General features: G+C 39.4%; 4 protein-coding genes across 7 annotated transcripts; 3 read left to right on the forward strand and 1 right to left on the reverse strand.

Moving 5' to 3' along the window:
* Positions 1-1,031: 1,031 nt before the first annotated feature.
* On the reverse strand, positions 1,032-5,585 carry LOC116197079 (geranylgeranyl transferase type-2 subunit beta 1). 2 transcript variants are annotated; one of them, XM_031527100.1, is made up of 11 exons: positions 5,398-5,585; positions 4,679-4,869; positions 3,782-3,835; positions 3,543-3,693; positions 3,193-3,309; positions 2,574-2,640; positions 2,347-2,495; positions 2,118-2,227; positions 1,932-2,030; positions 1,690-1,765; positions 1,032-1,447 (listed from the first exon to the last, which is right to left on the reverse strand). In XM_031527100.1, the coding sequence occupies exons 2-11, from the start codon at positions 4,694-4,696 to the stop codon at positions 1,353-1,355; spliced, it is 936 nt and encodes a 311-aa protein (XP_031382960.1). In that variant the 5' UTR covers positions 4,697-4,869; positions 5,398-5,585; the 3' UTR covers positions 1,032-1,352. The 2 variants fall into 2 exon arrangements, with proteins under 2 accessions (XP_031382960.1, XP_031382959.1); XM_031527099.1 differs by having other exon boundaries at positions 2,118-2,251; positions 5,398-5,584.
* Positions 5,586-7,699: 2,114 nt separating this feature from the next.
* Positions 7,700-11,594, forward strand: LOC116194674 (probable terpene synthase 12). Of its 3 annotated transcripts, none has more exons than XM_031523542.1 (6): positions 7,700-7,852; positions 8,222-8,489; positions 8,567-8,945; positions 9,032-9,250; positions 9,366-9,504; positions 10,628-11,594. In XM_031523542.1, the coding sequence occupies exons 1-6, from the start codon at positions 7,769-7,771 to the stop codon at positions 11,027-11,029; spliced, it is 1,491 nt and encodes a 496-aa protein (XP_031379402.1). In that variant the 5' UTR covers positions 7,700-7,768; the 3' UTR covers positions 11,030-11,594. The 3 variants fall into 3 exon arrangements, with proteins under 3 accessions (XP_031379402.1, XP_031379403.1, XP_031379401.1); XM_031523543.1 differs by having other exon boundaries at positions 8,567-8,828; positions 10,628-11,593; XM_031523541.1 differs by having other exon boundaries at positions 8,567-8,954; positions 10,628-11,592.
* Positions 11,595-13,175: 1,581 nt separating this feature from the next.
* On the forward strand, positions 13,176-16,553 carry LOC116194665 (probable terpene synthase 12). The gene is made up of 7 exons (XM_031523531.1): positions 13,176-13,442; positions 13,656-13,923; positions 14,022-14,400; positions 14,724-14,945; positions 15,035-15,173; positions 15,514-15,762; positions 15,953-16,553. Exons 1-7 carry the CDS (start codon positions 13,215-13,217, stop codon positions 16,247-16,249), a joined length of 1,782 nt encoding a protein of 593 aa, XP_031379391.1. The 5' UTR covers positions 13,176-13,214; the 3' UTR covers positions 16,250-16,553.
* Positions 16,554-18,014: 1,461 nt separating this feature from the next.
* On the forward strand, positions 18,015-21,948 carry LOC116194023 (probable terpene synthase 12). The gene is given in 9 exon segments (XM_031522750.1): positions 18,015-18,239; positions 18,892-19,056; positions 19,268-19,535; positions 19,634-20,012; positions 20,354-20,575; positions 20,665-20,803; positions 21,145-21,393; positions 21,584-21,653; positions 21,656-21,948. Coding segments are annotated over 9 exon segments (1,941 nt in total). The 3' UTR covers positions 21,880-21,948.
* Positions 21,949-22,387: the final 439 nt, after the last annotated feature.

Genomic DNA, 22,387 nt, shown 5'->3' on the forward strand with positions numbered 1-22,387 from the left:
TCGCGCCCTACAATAAGCGTGAGATGGTTATTTATGGTGACTGGAGAGGACATTACATGGATTGAGCGTTACAAAATGACTACGATGCTTATAAAATGGCGAACGATTCTATTCACCGGGACAATTAGCACGAGAGTTTATTTGAACGCATCACATAGATGCTCTTACGATCATATAATTATGTAGACCTACATTGCAAATGAGATAGTGTTGTAATTCTATAAAGTTCTTTCTTTGGTTTCTTAGTGTGATTTTAAAATCACACTTTAATTTAACTCTACCCACAATAAAATAAAATAATTCATATAAAATCAAATGATGATTCCATTTATATCACTTTTATTTTCACAATAAAATAAAATAATTCATACAAAGTCAAAAAACGAATATCATATATGATCATTTATACAATTTTTTTTTCAAAATTAAAATCTAATTTTAAAATGTGATTTACAAAACAAACACAAACATCCGATTACTTCTCTCGAGAAATGATCATATCCCATGTCTCGGATGCCCTTCGGATAAGAGACTTGGCGATTGACTGTCTTGGCCTGGGCCGTGTCGGGAGTGGGTGGGAAAGGTGACAGGGCTGTCTGTCAGACAAAACCCAACATATGAAGCCAAAACTGGCAGTTCACACCCACAACTCAATTACTCAAATACACGGGACCTCTCCCCTCAATTCAGCTCACGTGATACGACATATTGATATATAATAATATTAGACACACACACACGCACACACACACATACATATATGTAAGCATTTGCACACTCTGTCATCCTTCTTCTGTTTTGGATGAAAAAAATAATTGCAGGCGAAACAACTTGGCCCCGCTTTCCGGGTCATTTTAAAAATCGTTTATTTGGCTGTTTTCCCAGTACATTTATCTAAATGGAACTTTATTCTCGCTACGGTCGATTGGTTCCACCACATATCATAGCTGTTTCCCTGCATCCAGATATATATTGTACATGGACGCATGCATGTCTTTCCACGAGTATATCATATATATCCAACCTCTCCGTAGCAGGAATTAAAAGAAATTGGTGCCATTGAATGGAAATGAAACAGTCAGCAGATTCGGTCTATTTCCATAACAGTTCAGCAGGTCCCTCGACAAGAAGCATGGGCAATAAAATCTAGTCATCAGCTATATATATCATAATCCATATAGGTTCATCAGCTCCCCTTTGGATAAGATGAACGGCACCAAGTATACGAGAACTTCAAAACGAGTAAATAATGATGTTCTCACACTGCGATGAAGCTGCCAACCGTAAACATGTCCCTGAATCGCGATTTGTATTAGTGTGAGGGGCAATAGGCGTCCAGAAAAGCCAGCATCTCAGCGGCCGAAGAAAATTCTGTTTACAACATCAACCGGCAAAGCATAAGCTGGATCTATCGCCTTCACACCCGGGAATTCAAGAAGTGAAAGTCCTGAAATGATCAGCAACCAGAAAAACCTCAGAGCTGAACTGGAAAGACAGACAAAGTGAACAAATGTTGAATGATGAAACAAAATGAGGTCAAAGAACTAAAATGTCCCACTTTGTGGGCCATAAGTAACAACTATTTGATTTACTTCGGTTAGCAAAGACTAAATGAAAAGTGAAAGAATATTGCTCTCTGTGCATATAATTATAGAGCAATGGAAGGGGTAATATGCAATAGCTATTTACCGGCTACTCCAAAAAAAGTATGATATACATCAACAGCATCATCTGGTCTATCCGAGATTCCTCCATTTTCTGTATCCTGCAAGCAAGCAGCAACCACCAACCACCACCAAAATTGGCTCAACAATAGTAGCCAGATAACTTCCTCAAAGCACGCGCGCGCGCGCACGCACACACACACAAACAAAAGAGAAAGCAGCTCAAGATTAATACCAAGTGAAGGTGGCAAACTAAATCAAATTTACCTGACAATCTAAAATGAAATTTCCAAGCTTCTGTTTGTCAATCCAGTGAACTCTATCAATCATAATCAAGCTAGAGAGCACCCACCAGGAGTAGCAAACCTGAATCAAGGCATAAAGTTCCCTTACAAAACTAGAAGAAAAGCCTTCATATAGAGAATATCAAGTTTTGAGGGGGAAATAACCCACATCGGGAAGTTTCTCAGGGCGCCCATTCAGACCTCCATTTTTTACTTGCCTTTCACATAACCACCATCCAAGAAGGTCCTTGTCAATGTGATGTAGCGCCCCTGTAATAGCTAGAGCACCCACACAACAGAATACTGCAATAAAGGGAAGGAAAACCTGACTTCATCTGCTTCGAGCAGTGGCTAAATTTCAAATAATAAAACTCTGAAGTTAAATAACTGTCGCATACTCTGCCCTGCATGAGATTCTCCACCAGGTGTGCAACCAAATCCACCATCTACATTTTTGCAGCTCACAATGTAGTTAACGGCCTTCTCCACGTTAATTGAATCCAAGCGGCGTAGTATCGAAAGACAGCATATAGCGATATACGAGAACCTATGACAACAAAGGGTGTTTCCACAACTTAGTACTTATACCTTATTTCAGAAGCACCGAGAGAGACGGTGAAATTACCGTGTATCAACTTCACCCCATATGTCCCCAGAAAAAGAACCGTCCTCATTTTGCAGAGCAGAAATATCTGAGTTGACAATCAAGAAAAAAGGTGCAGTGATCTACTTCTTGTTTTTTTAAATTACCTAAGAAAAATTGTATACAATCTACTACCTTCAGCAGCTGAATTAGCAATTCAACTTTGAATTTAATAATGCCATCCCTTAATTTAAGCATGGAGGTTTCCCCATGAGCAGATTGTACCCATGAGTAAATGGACCTTTGATGAAGATTGTTATTCCGGTGAATAGAAATGAAAAATGATGTTTCCAGTTCATCCAAATCAGAAGGTTTTTCTACATTCATGTCATCAACTAAATCAGACCGGTATCTTCCATATAGTGAAACCAGATCTCAGTCTATGGAGTCCCTTATGTATCCAAAAGTACAACATTTTTCAACTCGACAACCAATGGCAGAAGCAAATACAATGGGTAAACTAACCAGACTACGACATTCGGCAATTGCTACTGGTAAATAGAAGCTTAAATAGGGGTGTGATGGGTATGAATCAACACAGCTCATCAAAGATGAATAAACAATAGATTCCAGATACAAAATCCAACAGATTAAAGGATACAGCTTGCAACTTTTTCGATATCAAGAACGTGCAACTTGTTAAAAAGGGCCAAAACCTGCACCGCGCTGATTGTATACAATATATGTGGGTCATGTCCGATGTTGCCGCCAAAACCACCTGCACAAAGAGCTCAATCAATGCAATTGCTTGTGTATTCCCATATGAACATATCAATCTTCCTAGTGGCATAACAAAGGGAAGATCACAACTTGGACAGGTGAAGGGAGAGCTTAAAATTATGATGACGGATAAACTTTTCTAAATGATAACAAATCAGAGAATGTTAGGAAAAAAACAATGCATTGCTAATAGCATGATCAGCAGATCAAAAGAAGGAGCATTTTACGAACCCGACTCGTGTTGGCATTTCATGATCCACGTAACAACTTCATCAGCATCAACAGTATCGAGTTTTCCTAAGAGGTCCAAGGTGGTCAGTCCCCAGTACACTCCATTCAATCTCAAATGCTCCATCACCACGGACTCGAAATCATCTTTCCTCTAAATATAAGATGAACCAAAACTTACAATGACCGAATAAAAACAACAGAAGTTCTATAAACTATGCAGGGCAAGGTCCATTACATACCTTTTCAACCGATAAAATGTACTTAACATGATTGTCAACAGCAAGATTCCCCATCTGCGAATATTATCACCCGATAAATCAAACTATTCTCTATAAGCCTTATATATCCAACACCTGAACTATTTACATTATACAAGTTTGTAAAAGTATCGAAAGCATAGTATTCAACTCTTAACATGATAAACAGTTAGACTAAAACTTCTATGGCATTTCCTTTCGTATTAAGAGGCCAATCCAGGCCCCGACAGATGCCCATTTTTATGCTAAGCTCAATGTGCCATTTCAGATCATGACTAATCATTGCGAAAATATGAACTTTAAATCGATGCATCAGAGTGAAGAAACAATCGGAAACACCCAAATTAGAAAGCGGAAATGTTGATGGCCAGGCGGCAATTTCTGCCATCAATAAACTGAGAAAACTTGAGCTTAAGAATCACGAGAGAGCTTACTCTGCTCTGGCAGTGGTTCACAGTGCAGAGGCTAAGAGTGTGTTTGTTTGGACTTAAAATTAAGTGCTGAAATTTTAAGCACTTATTAATGTAATAAGTACTTAATTGAATAAGTAAAAGTTGTTTGATAGAATGATAAGTTTTAAGTTCTGAAAATTTTAAGTTGTTTGGGTACCTTAAGCATATAATAATAAAGCTTTTGTCTTTCTCAAATTTTGCCCCACATCTTTTTATTTTTCACAACCTGACCAAAGTAAGGAACTACATGAAAATCTTTTCACTTGGGTCTGAGTATTCCAATTTCTACTGGATCTAAATAATCCATTGGAAACAAACCCAGAAGCAGAGATATCACATCTATGATTCTCATGCATTATGCATAAATTATAGCTCATTTATGTTGAATAAAATACAGAAAAAATTGTCGGGAACAAACAGTTATTACCCTTTGGTTACCAGACATTATAGATTCTTTCTGAAAGTTCAGTTGGCCCTGGCGATTGTCTATCTACTGCTCCTCATTGCCGTGACTGGTTTCCTGTGAACTATCGTCTCCAAAGGCCGACAACTGACCAGATCGATCACGCCAATCTCGATTGTCAACCTCAAAATAATCGAACCCTGAGAAATAGGCTGCTGCTAAAGTAAAAGAATGTTAGCTAAAGTGTAGCTCAGAAAATGTAAAAGATAGAGATCAATGGGAAAGTTTTAAATTGAACAGCTCACAGCAGTTGCAGGACTCTACCGAATTGAACCTCTTTGCGGCATAAACAATTCGAGAGCATAGCGCTGAACTTCACAGAGACTCGGATGGATCCAGACAATACAGAAGGAGCATAATTTTTTTATATGAAGACGACATGTCCCGACAACAGTAAGGTAATAACAGAGATATCAAATGCATACGGTCGCATTCAAAGAACAAGCAACGGCGATACAGTGTAAACTCGCAACTCAGCTCCGAACTCGGCCCTACTCGACTTAGCTCCCTATCCGGTTCACTCATACGATGCAGGTAAAAAGAGTCCAAATTCCAGCTCAATCCTAATCGAGATATCAACAAGTACGTCGGGAAACAGAACTTGGCAGCTCAGCTCAAAACCGAGAGAAATTGATCGACAAAATCTCAAATACAAGCCGGTCTGTAGCTCGGTTTTAACTTACATGCGAGATTCAGGCGCCGTATGTCCGGCGTCGAAGAGTCGAGAGCTGACAGTTCTTCGAAGTCGGCGCAGGTCGAAGAGAAGCTGAACTAGAGTGGTCACCAGCGGGGAGATTAACCAGTGAATCGTCGTCGTAGGAGGAGGAAGAACGAGGAATCATTTCCTTTCTGGCGAAGGGAGGAGGATTGCTCATCGGTGGGGAGGGGCGAAGAAGCGGTCTATTGAGGGCCCAGGCCCATTAACAGCCCAGTAATTGAGCCCATACTCTCTCCTTTTTCTCCTTCTTCTTATCGGGCCAATTTTGGGTTTTCTCTTTATTTTCCACAAGTTACTAGAAAGGCTACTCGCATTTCCGCACAGACAATTTTAAATAATAAAAATCTTATAATTGATATATATATATATATATATATATATTACGCTATTCTTATATATAATCAATTTGGAAATATAACTTCTTTTTTTTGCGGTTATTGAATTCAATCATTTATGTCAGAACATTTTCATTACATAATTGCGTTCATGTGACCTTGAAAACGACGGCCATGTCATAACATTTTAAGGAAGGAAATAAATTAGTCATTGGCTATTGGAAAATCTGGCTGGCAACTGCGGAAGAACATCGTTCCTACAGTTCAGATAGAAAATGTTGTGGCAAACAATTTCCTGAGCTATATGTCAGATTTTTGACAAGGCAGATCAACCTGAGCATCTCATCTCAAACAAATCAATGGACATGACTTAGAAGATGTACGGCGTTGGCCGCTCTCGTAATTCAAATCACAAAATTCTGAGCTATAAAAGATTGGAAATTATAATTTATTAATTCAAATTTTTATATCGAAAATGAACCTAATCACTTTGAAACTTTTATCCTTTTTATTGTGGGCAGTCGAAGTGTCTTTCATTAGCACTTTTGTCTTTCAAGTCCTACACATATCAAGTGTCAAACTCACACTAGAAATTTTAAGGCGTGCATTCATGACACATGGAACTTGGAGGGCAAACATCGTACATTTCATTAGGACCACCAAAAGCTTTGTCTTAATCAATGAGGACTTCGAGACAATGCATGGCATGATCCACGCAACCCACCCAATAAATATTGACTGATATGATATTTTCTCTTTCGTCACGTTAGCGGAACGGAAAAAAAACAGGTTTAATAAAACTGCGTCATGTATGTCGACCCATGATTAATAAAGTGATGTCATATGTCAGTCCACAGTTCTCTATTTATCATAATTTCACTAATCTTTTCTACCATCTTTAATGCACTAATGATTAATGCATAAGTGAATAAATTGATTTATATGGATAATATATTTATATCAATTCAATTTACTAAAATTATTTTCATTTTGCAATTCTCGATTTAACAAGTAAAATTATGTTTACTAGAATATCTATGAACTTTTAAAAATTTTCTACATCAATATTAAATACACTTTAAAAAATAAAATAATAATACAAGCGAATTGATCTAAGAATTCATTTAATTTAGTAATAAATATATCTTTTGAAATTCGATTAATTAAAATTAAATTTTTTCACACTAACTTTCAATTCTACAAATGCTTAACTATGTTCTTGAAACTGTAATAAGGTTTTCCAGTTTAAAAAGGATAGAGAAATATTTATCTAAATTTTTCACACAAGTAACCACTTACATAATTGAAATTGTAAGGAGGTTTGGAATATTAAAAAACGATTACAAGTTCTATTTTAAGATTAAATATACTTAGAAATTGAAAATGATGCTAAAAGAATTTATTTATTTAAAAGCTCATTCGATGAATGAAATAAATTTAATTTCTATTTTTTATTAAATTTACTTAAAGTTGAGACATTAAAATTCTATGGGTAACTTATTATTGTATAAAGGACATAAATACAAGTATCTTCCACAATTTGATCTTGAAAATTAAGATTCTTTTTAAAAACTAAAAGGTATTAATTAATTACTTCAATTAAAGTAATTTTATTCAGGTGATTTTAATAATCTTATTTATAAAATATGTAAATTAATGCTTGTTAAGTTTATAATATTTTTTTTATGTAAATAAAGTATTTAATAGAACAAATTTAATACGATGAATTTAATATTCTTCATTCACCATTATTTTGACGATTATCAAAGAGTTAATTCTACAATTATAAAATAATTAATGTTTTTTAAAGACTCTATATAATAAATTATAAAAATTCATGCCACGAATAATATTTTGGTGTAACGCGCGAGTGAAATTGCTAGTTTTATATAAAGATACGGAGACAACAAATGTGAGTGGGAATCTCTTTGTGCAAGTGAAATAGAAACAGAGCTTTCTTATGAGACCCACACAAACATCTCAGTTACGAGACCTGCTGAGATGACTGTTAGAAGAAGAACAGCCAATTATCAGCCGACAGCTTGGAGTCACAGTTTTGTGCAGTCCATTAAGACCGACACTGCGGTGAGCACATACTTTCATCCGTAGCTTATGTTTGCAATTTAGTACAATCTCTGTAGGCTTTTCGATCACAGGTTTCACGAAATACAATTATAGGTACCGCTACAAGAAGAAGGATTTCCAATTCCAAATCCCCAAGATGTTGATCTTCATGACAAAAGTTGAGAAGCTAAAGTTATCTATATAGAAATGTAAATGAAAATATGAGCCATTCTCTGAACTAATTCAGACGGTGAAAGTTACGCGAAATTTTCATGTAAAAACAGCTAGTCATCTACAAACTCCACATTTGTTAGCTGCTTCTTGCAGAAGAACTCGAGATCAACTTGTTGTTCCAAAATTAATAAGCCTGTGGGACATTGAACATATTAGGATGCATTCCAAGCCAAGAGGATAGATGCGCTTGAAGAAGAGATCAGAGCTGCCATGAACGATGATAAAGCGGAGCCTTTTGCGATCTTGTTGCTGATTGATGATGTACAACGCATGGGTTTGGGGTACCGATTCGAGGAAGACATCGAGAGAGCTCTCTATAGATATGTTTGTCGAGGAGAGTGCATCGGAAGTAAAGACCGGACATTATTCACCACCAGTCTCGCCTTCAGGCTTCTCAGACAACATGGCTTCGAGGTCTCCCAAGGTAATTAATCTACTCATCAAACTTGATGTTTTACTAATCATACAAAGGAAGTCTTATTCATGATCAATATCGCGCAGATGTTTTCAAGAGTTTCACGGATGAGAGTGGGAAATTCTTGAACAACCTTGAAGACGACATCAAGGGAATACTGGGCCTGTACGAGGCATCGTATATGGCCTTTGAAGGGGAACTAATCTTGGAAGAGGCCAAGACATTCAGTACCAAACATCTTCGACACTTCATCAATCTTGGCAATATCAAAACAGGTCTCGATGACCAAGTGAAGCACTCACTCGAACTACCTCTGCACTGGAGGATGCAGTGGCAGGAGGGGCGATGGTACATTGACACTTACTCTAAGAGGAAGAACATAATTCATGGGCTCCTCGAGCTTGCTGTTTTAAACTTCAACACGGTGCAACAGATACTCCAGGAAGATCTCCAATATACGTCGAGGTTTAATCGGTAAAAAAATTGGCATTCCTTCCTTATATATGGATAACCTAACAAGTGATTGCTTGTTTTCTGCACACAAACTTCAGGTGGTGGAACGAAATCAGTCTAGCGAACAAGTTGCCATTTGCACGGGACAGATTAATGGAATGCTTCGTCTGGACAGTTGGAATGGCTTATGAGCCCCGTTTCAGTAACTGTCGGAAAGGCCTAACAAAAGTCACCTCTCTGATCACGATCATTGACGATGTGTATGATGTCTATGGAACTCTTGATGAACTCGAGCTCTTCACTGATGCTGTTGAGAGGTAACAAAATTTTCCAATTACTTGCTCAACTTGATCAGCAGTACACGATTTAAGATTATGTTTTCGGTTGTCAAATAAGAAAAACAAGAGAAGAAAATTCTCTTCCTTTTTCCAGGTGGGATGTGAAAGTTGTGGATAACCTTCCACAATATATGAAGGTATGCTACCTGGCTCTGTACAACACAGTACGTGAGATGGCTTATTACGCTCTCAAGGAGCATGGACAAAACATCATCCCTTACCTAACGAAACCGGTAATTCTCTTTGCAATTTTTTGTTATAAGGGAAGGTCCAGGCTAATTAAATCGATTGAGAATGTTCCAGCAGTAAATTGATGTGACAGCCCGTTTGGTTTTACAATTCGTTTTTAACTCTACTTCACTTAACTTTATTAATTTTCAATTCAACAACACAATTATTATTTTTTCATTTTTCTTTAATTTTTTTAACCATTCAATTTAATTTTTAATACTAAATTCTCTCAACTATTCATTACTCTTTTCATAATTTAACAATACAGTCATTACTTTCTCTCAATTATTTATTACATTTTCATTTTTTTTTCATAATTCAACAACACAATCAATACAAACAAATTAAAATCAAAACTCAATTTTACTGAACTCTAAAACCAAATACAACAGAAGAAACCTTCAGCTGTCTGTAAATTAAACATTACCAACACTATCCCAAAAAAAAAGAAAAAAAAAAGAAGAACCCAACAAGAGAAGTTCATGTCGAATGTTGAATTACAGAAATGCTGAAAATAGGAGGGAAAGAAAGAGAAACAAAAGCATTTCCATTTTCCTCAACTTGGAAGGAAAAAGACTTACCTTATATGATTGACCCATCTCCATAAGGGCCCAAAATTTGTCCGGAAATAAGATAGAAGCTTAAATGAAAGCACGCAGTACATCATTCACATATAGCCTACGGACACTGAGTTTGTCATCACATGGACGGTTCAATGCGAGAGACGAAATTCACATGATTTTGGTGCGTCTGGAGCTCACTCTCACCCGGATGTGGTCTTTTACAGTCCATATAATCAAAAGGACTGATATATATTAATATGGGCTATTTCAAATGATTCGAAGCTTATTTCGCTTAAAGAAAGTCTCGAGCTCGAGTCTAGTAAATGTATAAAATCTATAATGGGGAGAGATTTACTTCTTAATAGATCGACCTGGCTCGAATTAGATTGGTGGAGCTTCCAAATATTAGGGTGCAAGCCAAAATAAAAGGACTGATCTCCTCCGTTGGCCTTCAACGGTTTTCCGACTATGCAACGATCTCGCTACATCCTCGGTAGGCATCATAATCTAAAATGCATCCTTAGAATATCTGGGTCCATTTACTTGTCGGCTTATGTGTCAGGCGGAGCTGGAAATGGGAGAGACCGCAAGCTCAATCACTTGCTACATGCTGGAAAAAGGGGCTTCCGAGGAAGTTGCTCGCGAGCACATTAACAAGTTTATAGTCTTGGCCTGGAATAAGATGAACAAGCAACATCAGGTCTGCAACTCGATGTTCGGGAAATCATTCATCCAAATGGCTTTCAACCTTGCCAGGATTTCCCACTGCACATGCCATGATGGAGATTCCCATGGAGCACCGGATATTAGATCGAAGAAACGGGTCCATTCGCTACTAATTGAGCCCATCACTATTACTGGTAAAAGGAATAGTAACAAGGGATCCCACGAGCGGAAAGTCCAGGTCTTTTCAGAAGATCATCGGGTCAAGTGTTTTTCAGAAGCAGGGATATCACATCTATGATTCTCATGCATTATGCATAAATTACAGCTCATTTATGTGAATAAAATACAGAAAAAATTGTCGGGAACAAACAGTTATTACCCTTTGGTTACCAAACATTATGGTGCATTTGAATTCACAGTTAAAGTAACTTTGATTTTGATTTTGATTTTCATTGTGGAAAAGGACAAATGAAATGGGAGTATAAATTTGACTTGAAAAATGTGTATTTTTGTTGTGTAATGTGTTGAGTTAAAGTTAAAGTTTTTTAACTTACAATCCAAACAACGTCTATAGATTCTTTCCGAAAGTTTTGGCCCCGGCGATTATCTATCTACTGCTCCTCATTGCCATGACTAGTTTCCCGTGAACTATCGTCCCCAAAGGCTGACAACTGACCAAATCAACCACGCCAATCTCGATTGTCAACCTCAAAATAATCGAACCCTGAGAAATAGGCTGCTGCCAAAGTAAAAGAATGTTAGCTACAGTGTAGCTCAGAAAATATAAAAAATAGAGATCAACGGGAAAATTTTAAATTGAACAGCTCACAGCAGTTGCAGGACTCTACCGAATTGAACCTCTCTGCGGGCTAAACAATTCGAGAGTATAGCTCTGAACATCACAAAGACTCGGGTGGATCCAGACAATACCGGAGGGGCATAATTTTTTATATGACGACGATATGTCCAGACAACCATAAGGTGATAACAGAGATATCAAATGCATGTGGCATTCAAAGAACAAGCAACGGCGATACACTATAAACTCGCAGCTCAGCTCCGAACTCAGCCGTACTCGACTGAGCTCCCTATCTGGTTCACTCATACAATACATACTGTCGAACCTCATGTATCAGCTTAATCCTAATCGAGATATCAACAAGTATGTCGGGAAACAGAACGAGGCAGCTCAGCTCAACTTCTCTCGATGCCTCGAACACTGCTTTTGTTCTTCCTTCTCGCCTTTCTCTCTCTTCTGCAAGATCCGGCGAGTTCCCGTCCAACGGCCCCCGAGATTCACCCCTTCGATCTGACGGCCTTGTAAAACCTACCCTCTGTCGAGTTCCCGTCCAACGACCTCCGAGATCCGCCCCTTTGATCCGACGGCCTGGCAAACCCTCCCCTCTGTCTTTGATTCTCTGCTGTCTCATAGGGAGGGACGATAGGGGCAATCAAGCCGGCGGTCGCGGATGGGATAATGACCTTCGAGTGGGTGTTCTGCACCTCGACGCTCGGGGCGGCGACGACGGTCATCGCCTCCCTGCTCAGGCTCAACCAGGACGTCCTGCTGTGAGCCTCCCTGGCCATCACCATCGCCCTCGTCTTTGTCATCGTCATCGTCTTCGAGGTCATCGGTGGAGTGGTCGGCGGGGCGAGCTTAACCCCACCGCCACAGCGTCGTTCTACGCTCTCTAGGGGCCATTAGAAGGGAACTTGCCGAGTCAAACAGAGGGGAGCGGGAGGAGGAACAGTGGAGGGAGAGGAGGGCGACGATGAATAGTGGAGGAGAGAGCGGAGTTGGGGCATAATTGAAAAAGTTCAAAAGTTTGGATCGTTTTGCAATTTTAAAAAGTTTGGAGTATAACGGCGACAAGCGTAAGATGACAGAATGTATCATATTGAAACGATTTTGAAACTTAATGTACCATCAAGCTACCAAAAAAATATTTTGAAACAACTTGAAACATTTATGAAACATTTTGGACCACCGGTACAATTAACCCTTAATATGCCATCATAGTTTTCCATTTATACTTGTTGTATATTAGGCATGTAATTATTATACATTTATGCACTTTCTTAAATAAGCACTGTACATGACTTATATAGGAAAGTGCATAAATGTATGTTGATTACATGCCTAATATACAACAAGTATAAATGGAAAACTATGATTGCATATTATCCTCTATTAGTATGTACGTACATATATTTATTCGTAGATCCAATAATCAAGAATCCCGTGTACTGTGAAGAATCAACTAATCTAATTAAGATTGACTATTCAATCAGCAACAGTCAAATGACTCCTCAGCGTAATCACGTGAAAATTAAGATAAAATTGTCGGTGGGGATCAGGAGACGAAGGGGTCTGGTTTGCCCATAGCAGCTCCTATAAATACAGATGGGACACTGTGATACTCTTGCAGTACTTGTAACCAAGATCTAGCGACCACGATACAGTCGATATTATCTTGGGAGCCATGGAACTAGTCCAACTTCTCTCGATGCCTCGAACATGCTTCTTGCCCACCAACAATAATCTAGTTTCCCCGAAAAGAAAAGCACGGTGCAACATCTATCGACCCACTTTATGTTCAGCTAGCTCCCAAGTCCCAATACCGACCGAAGCAGATGGAAGAAGATCAGCGCATTATCAACCAACAGTTTGGAGTTACAGCTTCCTGCAGTCCCTTAAGCCAAACTATACGGTCAACACGCATATCTTCAGTCTACCAGCTCAATTTCTATTTTACCCGATCTCTATGTTGCAAACTTTTCCTCGCATCTTGGAGAAATAACTATATATTATATAGTGGAGATGCTATGGTACAATCACTAAAAATAAGCGTGCCGTACAATAAAATATAAATGGCGTTATATTCTTTCGACTCGTATTGATTCCGTCTTTGATAATTGGATAGGACGAAACACAAGCTCAGAGGGCAATTGCGCTTGAGCGAGAGGTCAGATATGCAATGCATTATGCAGATGCAGAGCCTAGCACCCTGCTGTTGCTGATCGATGATGTCCAACGTCTGGGTTTGCGACACCGATTCGAGGAGGACATCGGGAGAGCTCTGGATAGATATATTTCTCAAGGAGGATGTAAAGCAAATAAAGACAGGACGTTATACACCACAAGTCTCGGCTTCAGGCTCCTCAGACAACATGGCTATGAAGTCTCCCAAGGTAAATAGATTTTCACTCTTTAGGAAAAAGAAGATTACGTTACGTACTCTCCGTGGCTCACATTTGATACTAAGCTCTCTTCTATCACTTATGTGCAGATATTTTCGAGAGTTTTATGGATCGCAGCCAAGGGAAATTCTTCGATAACCTAGGCAATGACATCAAAGGGCTGCTAAGCTTATACGAGGCTTCGCAATTGGCCTTTGAAGGAGAAGAAATCCTGGAAGAGGCAATGGAATTTGCTATTGAACATCTCCGAGGCTTCAAATCCGTTAATATCGGGAAGAACCTCCAAGACCAAGTGGTTCACTCGCTGGACCTACCTCTGCATCGCAGGATGCAGTGGCAGGATGCTTGTTGGCACATCGAATCATACCGTACGAGGAAAGATATGAATTATGGGTTGCTGGAACTTGCTGTCCTAAATTTCAACACAGTGCAGTCGATACTCCAAGAAGATCTCCAACACATGTCCAGGTTTGATCAGTTTCCCACTTTATCCCGATAACCTCCAACATGGTAGCGCTTCATCGTCATAGGGTCTTCTTATCAAAAAATTCATCGGACAGCTTTCTTATAAGTTTAGAAAGATCACTTTAACCAAATCAATCACAACTATTCGAGTGTTAAAGACCCCATGCTTGAAAATCGATACAAAACACATAGCAATCAACAGTTGCTATTGATGGAGCTTCAAAATGGACATCTTTTACACTGGGGCTATGTCAGGAAGATTCGATCCCAAGTAATCTGATGACGTGGAAATGGTTTATATTATGAAGCGTGTGATTCGATATTAGGTGGTGGAACAATAATATCGGTCTCGGGAACAAGCTGGTCTTTGCAAGGGACAGGCTGATGGAATGTTTTTTCTGGACGGTGGGGATGGCTTTCGACCCTCAGTTCAGCAGCTGCCGGAGAGGTTTAACAAGAGTGACCTCTCTGATAACGACTATCGATGATGTCTACGATGTTTATGGCACTCTTGACGAACTTGAGCTTTTTACTGATGCTGTTGAAAGGTAATAATTTTCCCAGATCCAATTTCAAAAGGTGCATGTAATTACTCCAGAATATACAGTGGGTCAATTTAATCATTTTTGTTTTACAGGTGGAATGTTAATGCTATGAGCAACCTTCCGGACTACATGAAGCTATGCTTCTTGGCTCTGTACAACACAGTGCATGAAATGGCTTATGAATTTCTGAAGAAGCAAGGAGAAAACATAATTCCCTACCTGACAAAAGCGGTAACTTACGTGCCGTGAAAACACCTCGTAGTCTTCCTTAACGATCAATGGCATTACTGTCAAATGGCATGGAGCTGCAACTAGTTATATGAACTGCTGGACCCAGAAGTAGTCTTTAACTGCTGAAACCGGTTAATTATATCAAATGGCGATGCTGGAACCAAGAAAAGGTTGGCTTAGGTGATGAGAAAAGTGGACCCTCCCCACTTTCTCGAGATGGAATCTTGTTTAGAAACTGCATGAATTGATTTGGTGCTAGTAGTACTATTTCATTGAAACATTTAATCACACACCATCATGCTACAACGCTAATTCTCTGCTGATCTGGTAATAATTCCAGTGGGCTGATCTGTGCAAGACCTTCCTCCAAGAGGCAAAGTGGAGTCACAACAAGATCACCCCAACGTTCGATGAATACCTCAATAATGGCTGGGTCTCAGTCTCGGGAGTTCTCATCCTAGTTCACGCCTACTTCTTGTGCGGTCCAAGTATCACAAAAGAGGCGCTTTGTTCTTTAGAGAAATTCCATGATCTCGTGCGCTGGCCTTCTACCATTTTCCGACTCTGCAACGATCTCGCCACTTCCTCGGTATGCATTATTTGAGAAAAACTCTGGCCTTCTGTTCTCAAACAGTACTCTTGATGTGTTATATCTGATTTCTACTTTTTAACATATTCTCAGTGTATATTTCATACCACTGATGAAAATAAGTAACCAGAAATTTTCCGAGATATCCTTAAGCATCCATTCACTTCATCAGCATTTTCGCGTGATTCAGGCTGAGTTAGAAAGGGGAGAGACGGCGAACTCTATCCTCTGTTACATGCTTGAAACTGGGGCTTCCGAGGAACTTGCCCGCTGTCACATCAATAAACTGATCGACTTGGCTTGGAAGAAGATGAACAGCTCCCTAGTTGGTGGCTCTGTCTTTGGGAAATCGTTCGTAGACATGGCTTATAACCTTGCTCGAATTTCTCACTACACGTACCAGAATGGAGATTCGCATGGAGCCCCTGACAACAGATCAAAGGAGCAACTCCACTCGTTACTAATCGACCCAATTTCTATCACTTAGATAGATAGAATGATTGATCAACGATTCCCGGCAAGAAAGTTTATGAACATGGATCTGATGTGTACGAGAGAAAATCATCTGGTTAAGTTTCCTGAAGTTGTCGGGCAGATTATTAGTTGTTTTCCCAAAATTGATGGATGAGAGCGGACCTATATAATCCACAATCAGTTCGCGCCAAATGTGGGTCTTTGGTAGTTCCTTCATGAAAAATGTGGACTAATGTCCCAACAGCGTCAACATTATAACATTGTTGTATTATAACGGGACAATTAGTGGACTCTATAATAACTAGGGAATTCATTCATTCCGTCGTCCATTACATTTGATTATTCCTTATGTAATTCTCTTGTCCACCCCGTCAAATATATATCGCAGTAGGCTGATTTATTCAGAGCATTTTTCCAAATAAGCAAACAGAACCCGCACCAAGATAACCCCAACGTTTGATGAGTACCTCGAAAAACGGGTGGGTATTCGTTTCAGGAGCTGTCATCCTCATCCACGCCTACTTCCTGCGTACCCCAAACATTACAAAGCAAGCCCTCGATTTGTTAGAGAAATACCATGATCTCCCGCATATTTCCACTATTAATTTCCCAACTCTGCAACGATCTTTCTACTTCCTCGGCTTTCGACCTTGCTAGGATTTCTTCAATCCTACTGCATGCACCAGGATGGAGATTAATTCCCACGGAGCAACGGACAGCAGATCGAACAAGTGGGTCCACCTTTTACTAGAAAGTGCATGTGAAGTTTGTATGAAAATCATCGAAACTTCATGGCCGGCCATTTAAGTTGTCGTCGTTCCAATCTCGGATTTTATGTTGCTTCTGCGAATGTATGGGCATCCTCCTGGACTTGGTCAATGTCTAGAAACATCCTAGGACTGTAAAAATTTATACATATTAATTTGGGCTCTTAGGAAGAGATTGCCCGATTCGCTCAACGAGAGGAATCAACATAGACTTCTTAGGCAATTTCTCAGTTCGTGGTTTCTGTTCATTCGAGTCCCCTACATTAATAAATTTTCTTTTTTCTAAGCATTTTTTACATTCTAATTTTATTCACACATTAATGTCTGCATAGATTATTGCAAAGGCCTTCTTGCTTAAATTTACATGGTATAAATTATTAACGCGTTATCAAAATCTATTTAATTTAATGACTTGCACATCGGCTAGTTTAAAATTATTTAAAAAAGTTCAGTGGACGCATATAATCCAATAATTGATCATTGATCATCCATGAGAAACATCTACGAGGCTTTGAGAATAAAGAATATAGGCAGAGATCGATCCAAGTGTAACAAGACTAATAAAAATAGTTCTTGCGCATGTTTATATAGACCAACTGATCAATAAAAATGTTCTTGCACATGTTATTGCAGACCAATTTCACTTATTATTTTCAGAAATTGTTTTATTATTGTTAGGATGTTTTAGGAAATGCCTGGTCGGTCACCCCACTGGACAACCTTCATGCGTGCTGACAACAATCGTATGTACATATATTCCTTCATCTATCGATCAAGAATCTTGTGCATCTTGTGGACGAATTAAACAATCTAATTAAGACATACTTTTTCTTATCATCCACAGCCAAATGATTCCTGAGCAGGTTATTAATTATTAATTAACAGGGGAAACAAAAAACTCGTGCGTATGGTGCGCTAATGGCAGCTCTTTGATGTACGGATGGGATAGTATGATATTCTTGCTGCACTTTGACCAAGATCTACAGTACAATCATATATCTTGGGAGCGCCATGGAAATTGTTCGACTCCTCTCGGTGCCTAAGACGTGCTTCTCGTCCGCCATCAATCTAGTTTTCCCAAGAAGAAAAAAGCGGTGCAACATTTATCGACCTACTTCATATTCCATAAGCACCCGGACTTCCATATGGGCTGAAGCACAAGGAAGAAGATCAGTGCGTTATCAGCCACCAGTTTGGGATTACAATCTCCTGCAGTCTCTTAAGCCTAACCATGTGGTGACGACATGATCTCTCCAATCTAATTCAATTTCAGTTTCACCCGAACCCCAACTCTAGTTTCTAAGAACTTTCATAGCAATAATTTGGAGCAGAACGACATATATTAGGAGATGCTATGGTACAATCACTAAAAATGAGGGTGCCATATGCTCACTTTTAACACAATTTATTTGGGATAAGTACTAAGGCGTTATTTTACTGTTTTCCAGACGTCATCTTACTTTCAAGACGTACTATGAAGTTCCCAGTGACCCTGCTAAACAACCTTTGTGCATGATGATAAAAGTCGTATATATGTATGTACATACAGATATTTATTCGTCCATCCAATAATCAAGAATCCCGTGTACTATGAAGAATCAACTAATCTAATTAAGATTGACTATTCAATCAGCAACAGTCAAATGACTCCTCAGCGTAATCACGTGAAAATTAAGATAAAATTGTCAGTGGGAATCAAGAGACTAAGGTGTCTGGTTTGCCCATAGCAGCTCCTATAAATACAGATAGGACACTGTGATACTCTTGCAGTACTTGTAACCAAGATCTAGCGACCACGATACAGTCGATATTATCTTGGGAGCCATGGAACTTGTCTGACTTCTCTCGGTGCCTCGAACATGCTTCTTGCCCACCAACAATAATCTAGTTTCCCCTAAAAGAAAAAGCACGGTGCAACAACTATCGACCCACTTTATGTTCAGCTAGCTCCCAAGTCCCAAGACCGACTGAAGCAGATGGAAGAAGATCAGCGCATTATCAGCCAACAGTTTGGAGTTACAGCTTCCTGCAGTCCCTTAAGCCTAACCATATGGTGAACACGCATATCTTCAGTCACCAGCTCAATTTCTATTTTACCCGATCTCTATGTTGCAAACTTTTCCTCGCATCTTGGAGAAATAACTATATATTATATAGTGGAGATGCTATGGTACAATCACTAATATAAGCGTGCCCTACAATAAAATATAACTGACTTTATGTTCTTTCGACTCGTATTGATTCCGTCTCTGATAATTGGATAGGATGAAACACAAGCTGAGAGGGCAATTGCGCTTGAACGAGAGGTCAGATATGCAATGCATTATACAGATGCAGAGCCTCGCACCCTGCTGTTGCTGATCGATGATGTCCAACGTCTAGGTTTGCGACACCGATTCGAGGAGGACATCGGGAGAGCTCTGGATAGATATATTTCTCAAGGAGGATGTAAAGCAAATAAAGACAGGACGTTATACACCACAAGTCTCGGCTTCAGGCTCCTCAGACAACATGGCTATGATGTCTCCCAAGGTAAATAGATTTTCACTTTTCAGGAAAAAGAAAATTAAGCTACGTATTCTCCGTGGCTCCCATTTGATACTAAGTTCTCTTCTATCACTTATGTACAGATATTTTCAAGAGTTTTATGGATCACAGCAGAGGGAAATTCTTCGATAACCTAGGCAATGACATCAAAGGGCTGCTAAGCTTATACGAGGCTACTCATTTGGCCTTTGAAGGAGAAGTAATCCTGGAAGAGGCAAAGGAATTTGCTATTGAACATCTCCAAGGCTTCAATTCCGTTAATATTGGGAAGAACCTCCAAGACCAAGTGGTTCACTCACTGGACCTACCTCTGCATCGCAGGATGCAGTGGCAGGATGCCTGTTGGCACATCAAATCATACCGTATGAGGAAAGATATGAATTATGGGTTGCTGGAACTTGCTGTACTAAATTTCAACATGGTGCAGTCAATACTCCAAGAAGATCTCCAACACATGTCCAGGTTTGATCAGTTTCCCACTTTATCCCAATAACCCCCAACATGGTAGCATTTCATCGTCACAGGGTCTTCTTATCAGAAAATTCGTAGGATAGCTTTCTTATAAGTTTAGAAAGATCACTTTAACCAAATCAATCACAACTATTCAAGTGTTATAGACCCCATGCATGAAAACCGATCTCAAACACATAGCAATCAACAGTTGCTATTGACAGAGCTTCAAAATGGACATCTTTGACAATAGGGCTAGGTCAGCAAGATTCGATCCCAAGTAATCTGATGACGTGAAAATGGTTTATATTATGAAGCGTGTGGTTAATCAAATATGCACTACTGATGCATAGGTGGTGGAACAATAGTATCAATCTTGGGAACAAGTTGGTCTTTGCAAGGGACTGGCTGATGGAATGTTTTTTCTGGACGGTGGGGATGGCTTGTGACCCTCAGTTCAGCAGCTGCCGGAGAGGTTTAACAAGAGTGACCTCTCTGATAACGACTATCGATGATGTCTATGATATTTATGGCACTCTTGACGAACTTGAGCTTTTTACTGATGCTGTTGAAAGGTAATAATTTTCCCAGATCCAATTTCAAAAGGTGCATGTAATTACTCCAGAATATACAGTGGGTCAATTTAATCATTTTTGTTTTACAGGTGGAATGTTAATGCTATGAGCCACCTTCCGGACTACATGAAGCTATGCTTCTTGGCTCTGTACAACACAGTGCATGAAATGGCTTATGAAGTTCTGAAGGAGCAAGGAGAAAACATAATTCCCTACCTGACAAAAGCGGTAACTTACGTGCCGTGAAAACACCTCATAGTCTTCCTTAACGATCAATGGCATTACTGTCAAACGGCATGGAACTGCAACTAGTTATATGAACTGCTGGACCCAGAAGTAGTCTTTAACTGCTGAAACCTGTTAATTATTATCAAATGGCGATGCTGGAACCAAGAAAAGGTTGGCTTAGGTGATGAGAAAAGTGGACCCTCCCCACTTTCTCGAGATTGAATCTTGTTTAGAAACTGCATGAATTGATTTGGTGCTAGTAGTACTATTTCATTGAAACATTTAATCACACACCATCATGCTACAACGCTAATTCTCTGCTGATCTGGTAATAATTCCAGTGGGCTGATCTGTGCAAGACCTTCCTCCAAGAGGCAAAGTGGAGTCTCAACAAGATCACCCCAACGTTCGATGAATACCTCGATAATGGCTGGGTCTCAGTCTCAGGAGTTCCCATTCTAGTTCACGCCTACTTCTTGTGCAGTCCAAGTATCACAAAAGAGGCGCTCTGTTCTTTAGAGAAATTCCATGATCTCGTGCGCTGGCCTTCTACCATTTTCCGACTCTGCAGCGATCTCGCCACTTCCTCGGTATGCATTATTTGAGAAAAGCTCTGGCCTTCTGCTCTCAAACAGCACTCTTGAGGTGTTATATCCGATTTCTGCTTTTTAACATATTCTCAGCGTATATTTCATACCACTGATGAAAATAAGTAGCCAGAAATTTTCCGAGATATCCTTAAGCATCCATTCACTTCATCAGCATTTTCGCGTGATTCAGGCTGAGTTAGAAAGGGGAGAGACGGCGAACTCTATCCTTTGTTACATGCTTGAAACTGGGGCTTCCGAGGAACTTGCCGCTGTCACATCAATAAACTGATCGACTTGGCTTGGAAGAAGATGAACAGCTCCCTAGTTGGTGGCTCTGTATTTGGGAAACCATTCGTAGAAACGGCTTATAACCTTGTTCGAATTTCTCACTACACGTACCAGAATGGAGATTTGCATGGAGCCCCTGACAGCAGATCAAAGGACCAAGTCCACTCGTTGCTAATCGACCCAATTTCTATCACTTAGATAAATAGAATGATTGATCACCGATTCCCGGCATGGAATCTTATGAACATGGATCTGATGTGTACGAGAGAAAATCATCTGGTTAAGTTTCCTGAAGTTGTAGGACAGATTATTACTTGTTTTCCCAAAATTGATGGATGAGAGCGGACCTATATAATCCCCATTCAGTTCGCGCCGAATTTGGGTCTTTGGTAGTTCCATCATGAAAAATGTGGACTAATGTCCCAACAGCGTCAACATTATAACATTGGTGTATTATAACGAGGGAATTAGTGGACTCTCGATTCCCAAACAATAATAACGAGGGAATTGATTCATTCCGTCGTCCATTAAATTTGATTATTCCTTATGGAATTCTCTTGTCCACCCCGTCAAATATATATTGCAGTAGGCTGATTTATTCAGAGCATTTTTCCAAATAAGCATACAGAATCCGCACCAAGATCGCCCCAGCATTTGATGAGTAACTCGAAATACCATGATCTCCCGCATATTTCCACTATTAATT

This window comes from Punica granatum, chromosome 2 (genome assembly GCF_007655135.1).
Source record: "Punica granatum isolate Tunisia-2019 chromosome 2, ASM765513v2, whole genome shotgun sequence".
NCBI classification, from domain to species: Eukaryota; Viridiplantae; Streptophyta; class Magnoliopsida; order Myrtales; family Lythraceae; genus Punica; species Punica granatum.

Excerpts from the sequence above, each read along its gene's own strand:
- LOC116197079 (XM_031527099.1), bottom strand. Across the intron at positions 3,694-3,781 it reads ACATTTTATCGGTTGAAAAG|AGGAAAGATGATTTCGAGTC; the intron begins GTATGTAATGGA and ends TCTTATATTTAG. Across the intron at positions 2,641-3,192 it reads TATCGAAAAAGTTGCAAGCT|ATATTTCTGCTCTGCAAAAT; the intron begins GTATCCTTTAAT and ends TTGTCAACTCAG.
- LOC116194665 (XM_031523531.1), top strand. The coding sequence starts at position 13,215 with ATGGAACTAGTCCAACTTCTCTCGATGCCTCGAACATGCTTCTTGCCC. Across the intron at positions 13,443-13,655 it reads CCCTTAAGCCAAACTATACG|GACGAAACACAAGCTCAGAG; the intron begins GTCAACACGCAT and ends ATAATTGGATAG. Across the intron at positions 14,946-15,034 it reads TTTACTGATGCTGTTGAAAG|GTGGAATGTTAATGCTATGA; the intron begins GTAATAATTTTC and ends TTTGTTTTACAG.
- LOC116194674 (XM_031523541.1), top strand. The coding sequence starts at position 7,769 with ATGACTGTTAGAAGAAGAACAGCCAATTATCAGCCGACAGCTTGGAGT. Across the intron at positions 7,853-8,221 it reads CCATTAAGACCGACACTGCG|GATGCATTCCAAGCCAAGAG; the intron begins GTGAGCACATAC and ends TGAACATATTAG. Across the intron at positions 8,955-9,031 it reads TATACGTCGAGGTTTAATCG|GTGGTGGAACGAAATCAGTC; the intron begins GTAAAAAAATTG and ends CACAAACTTCAG.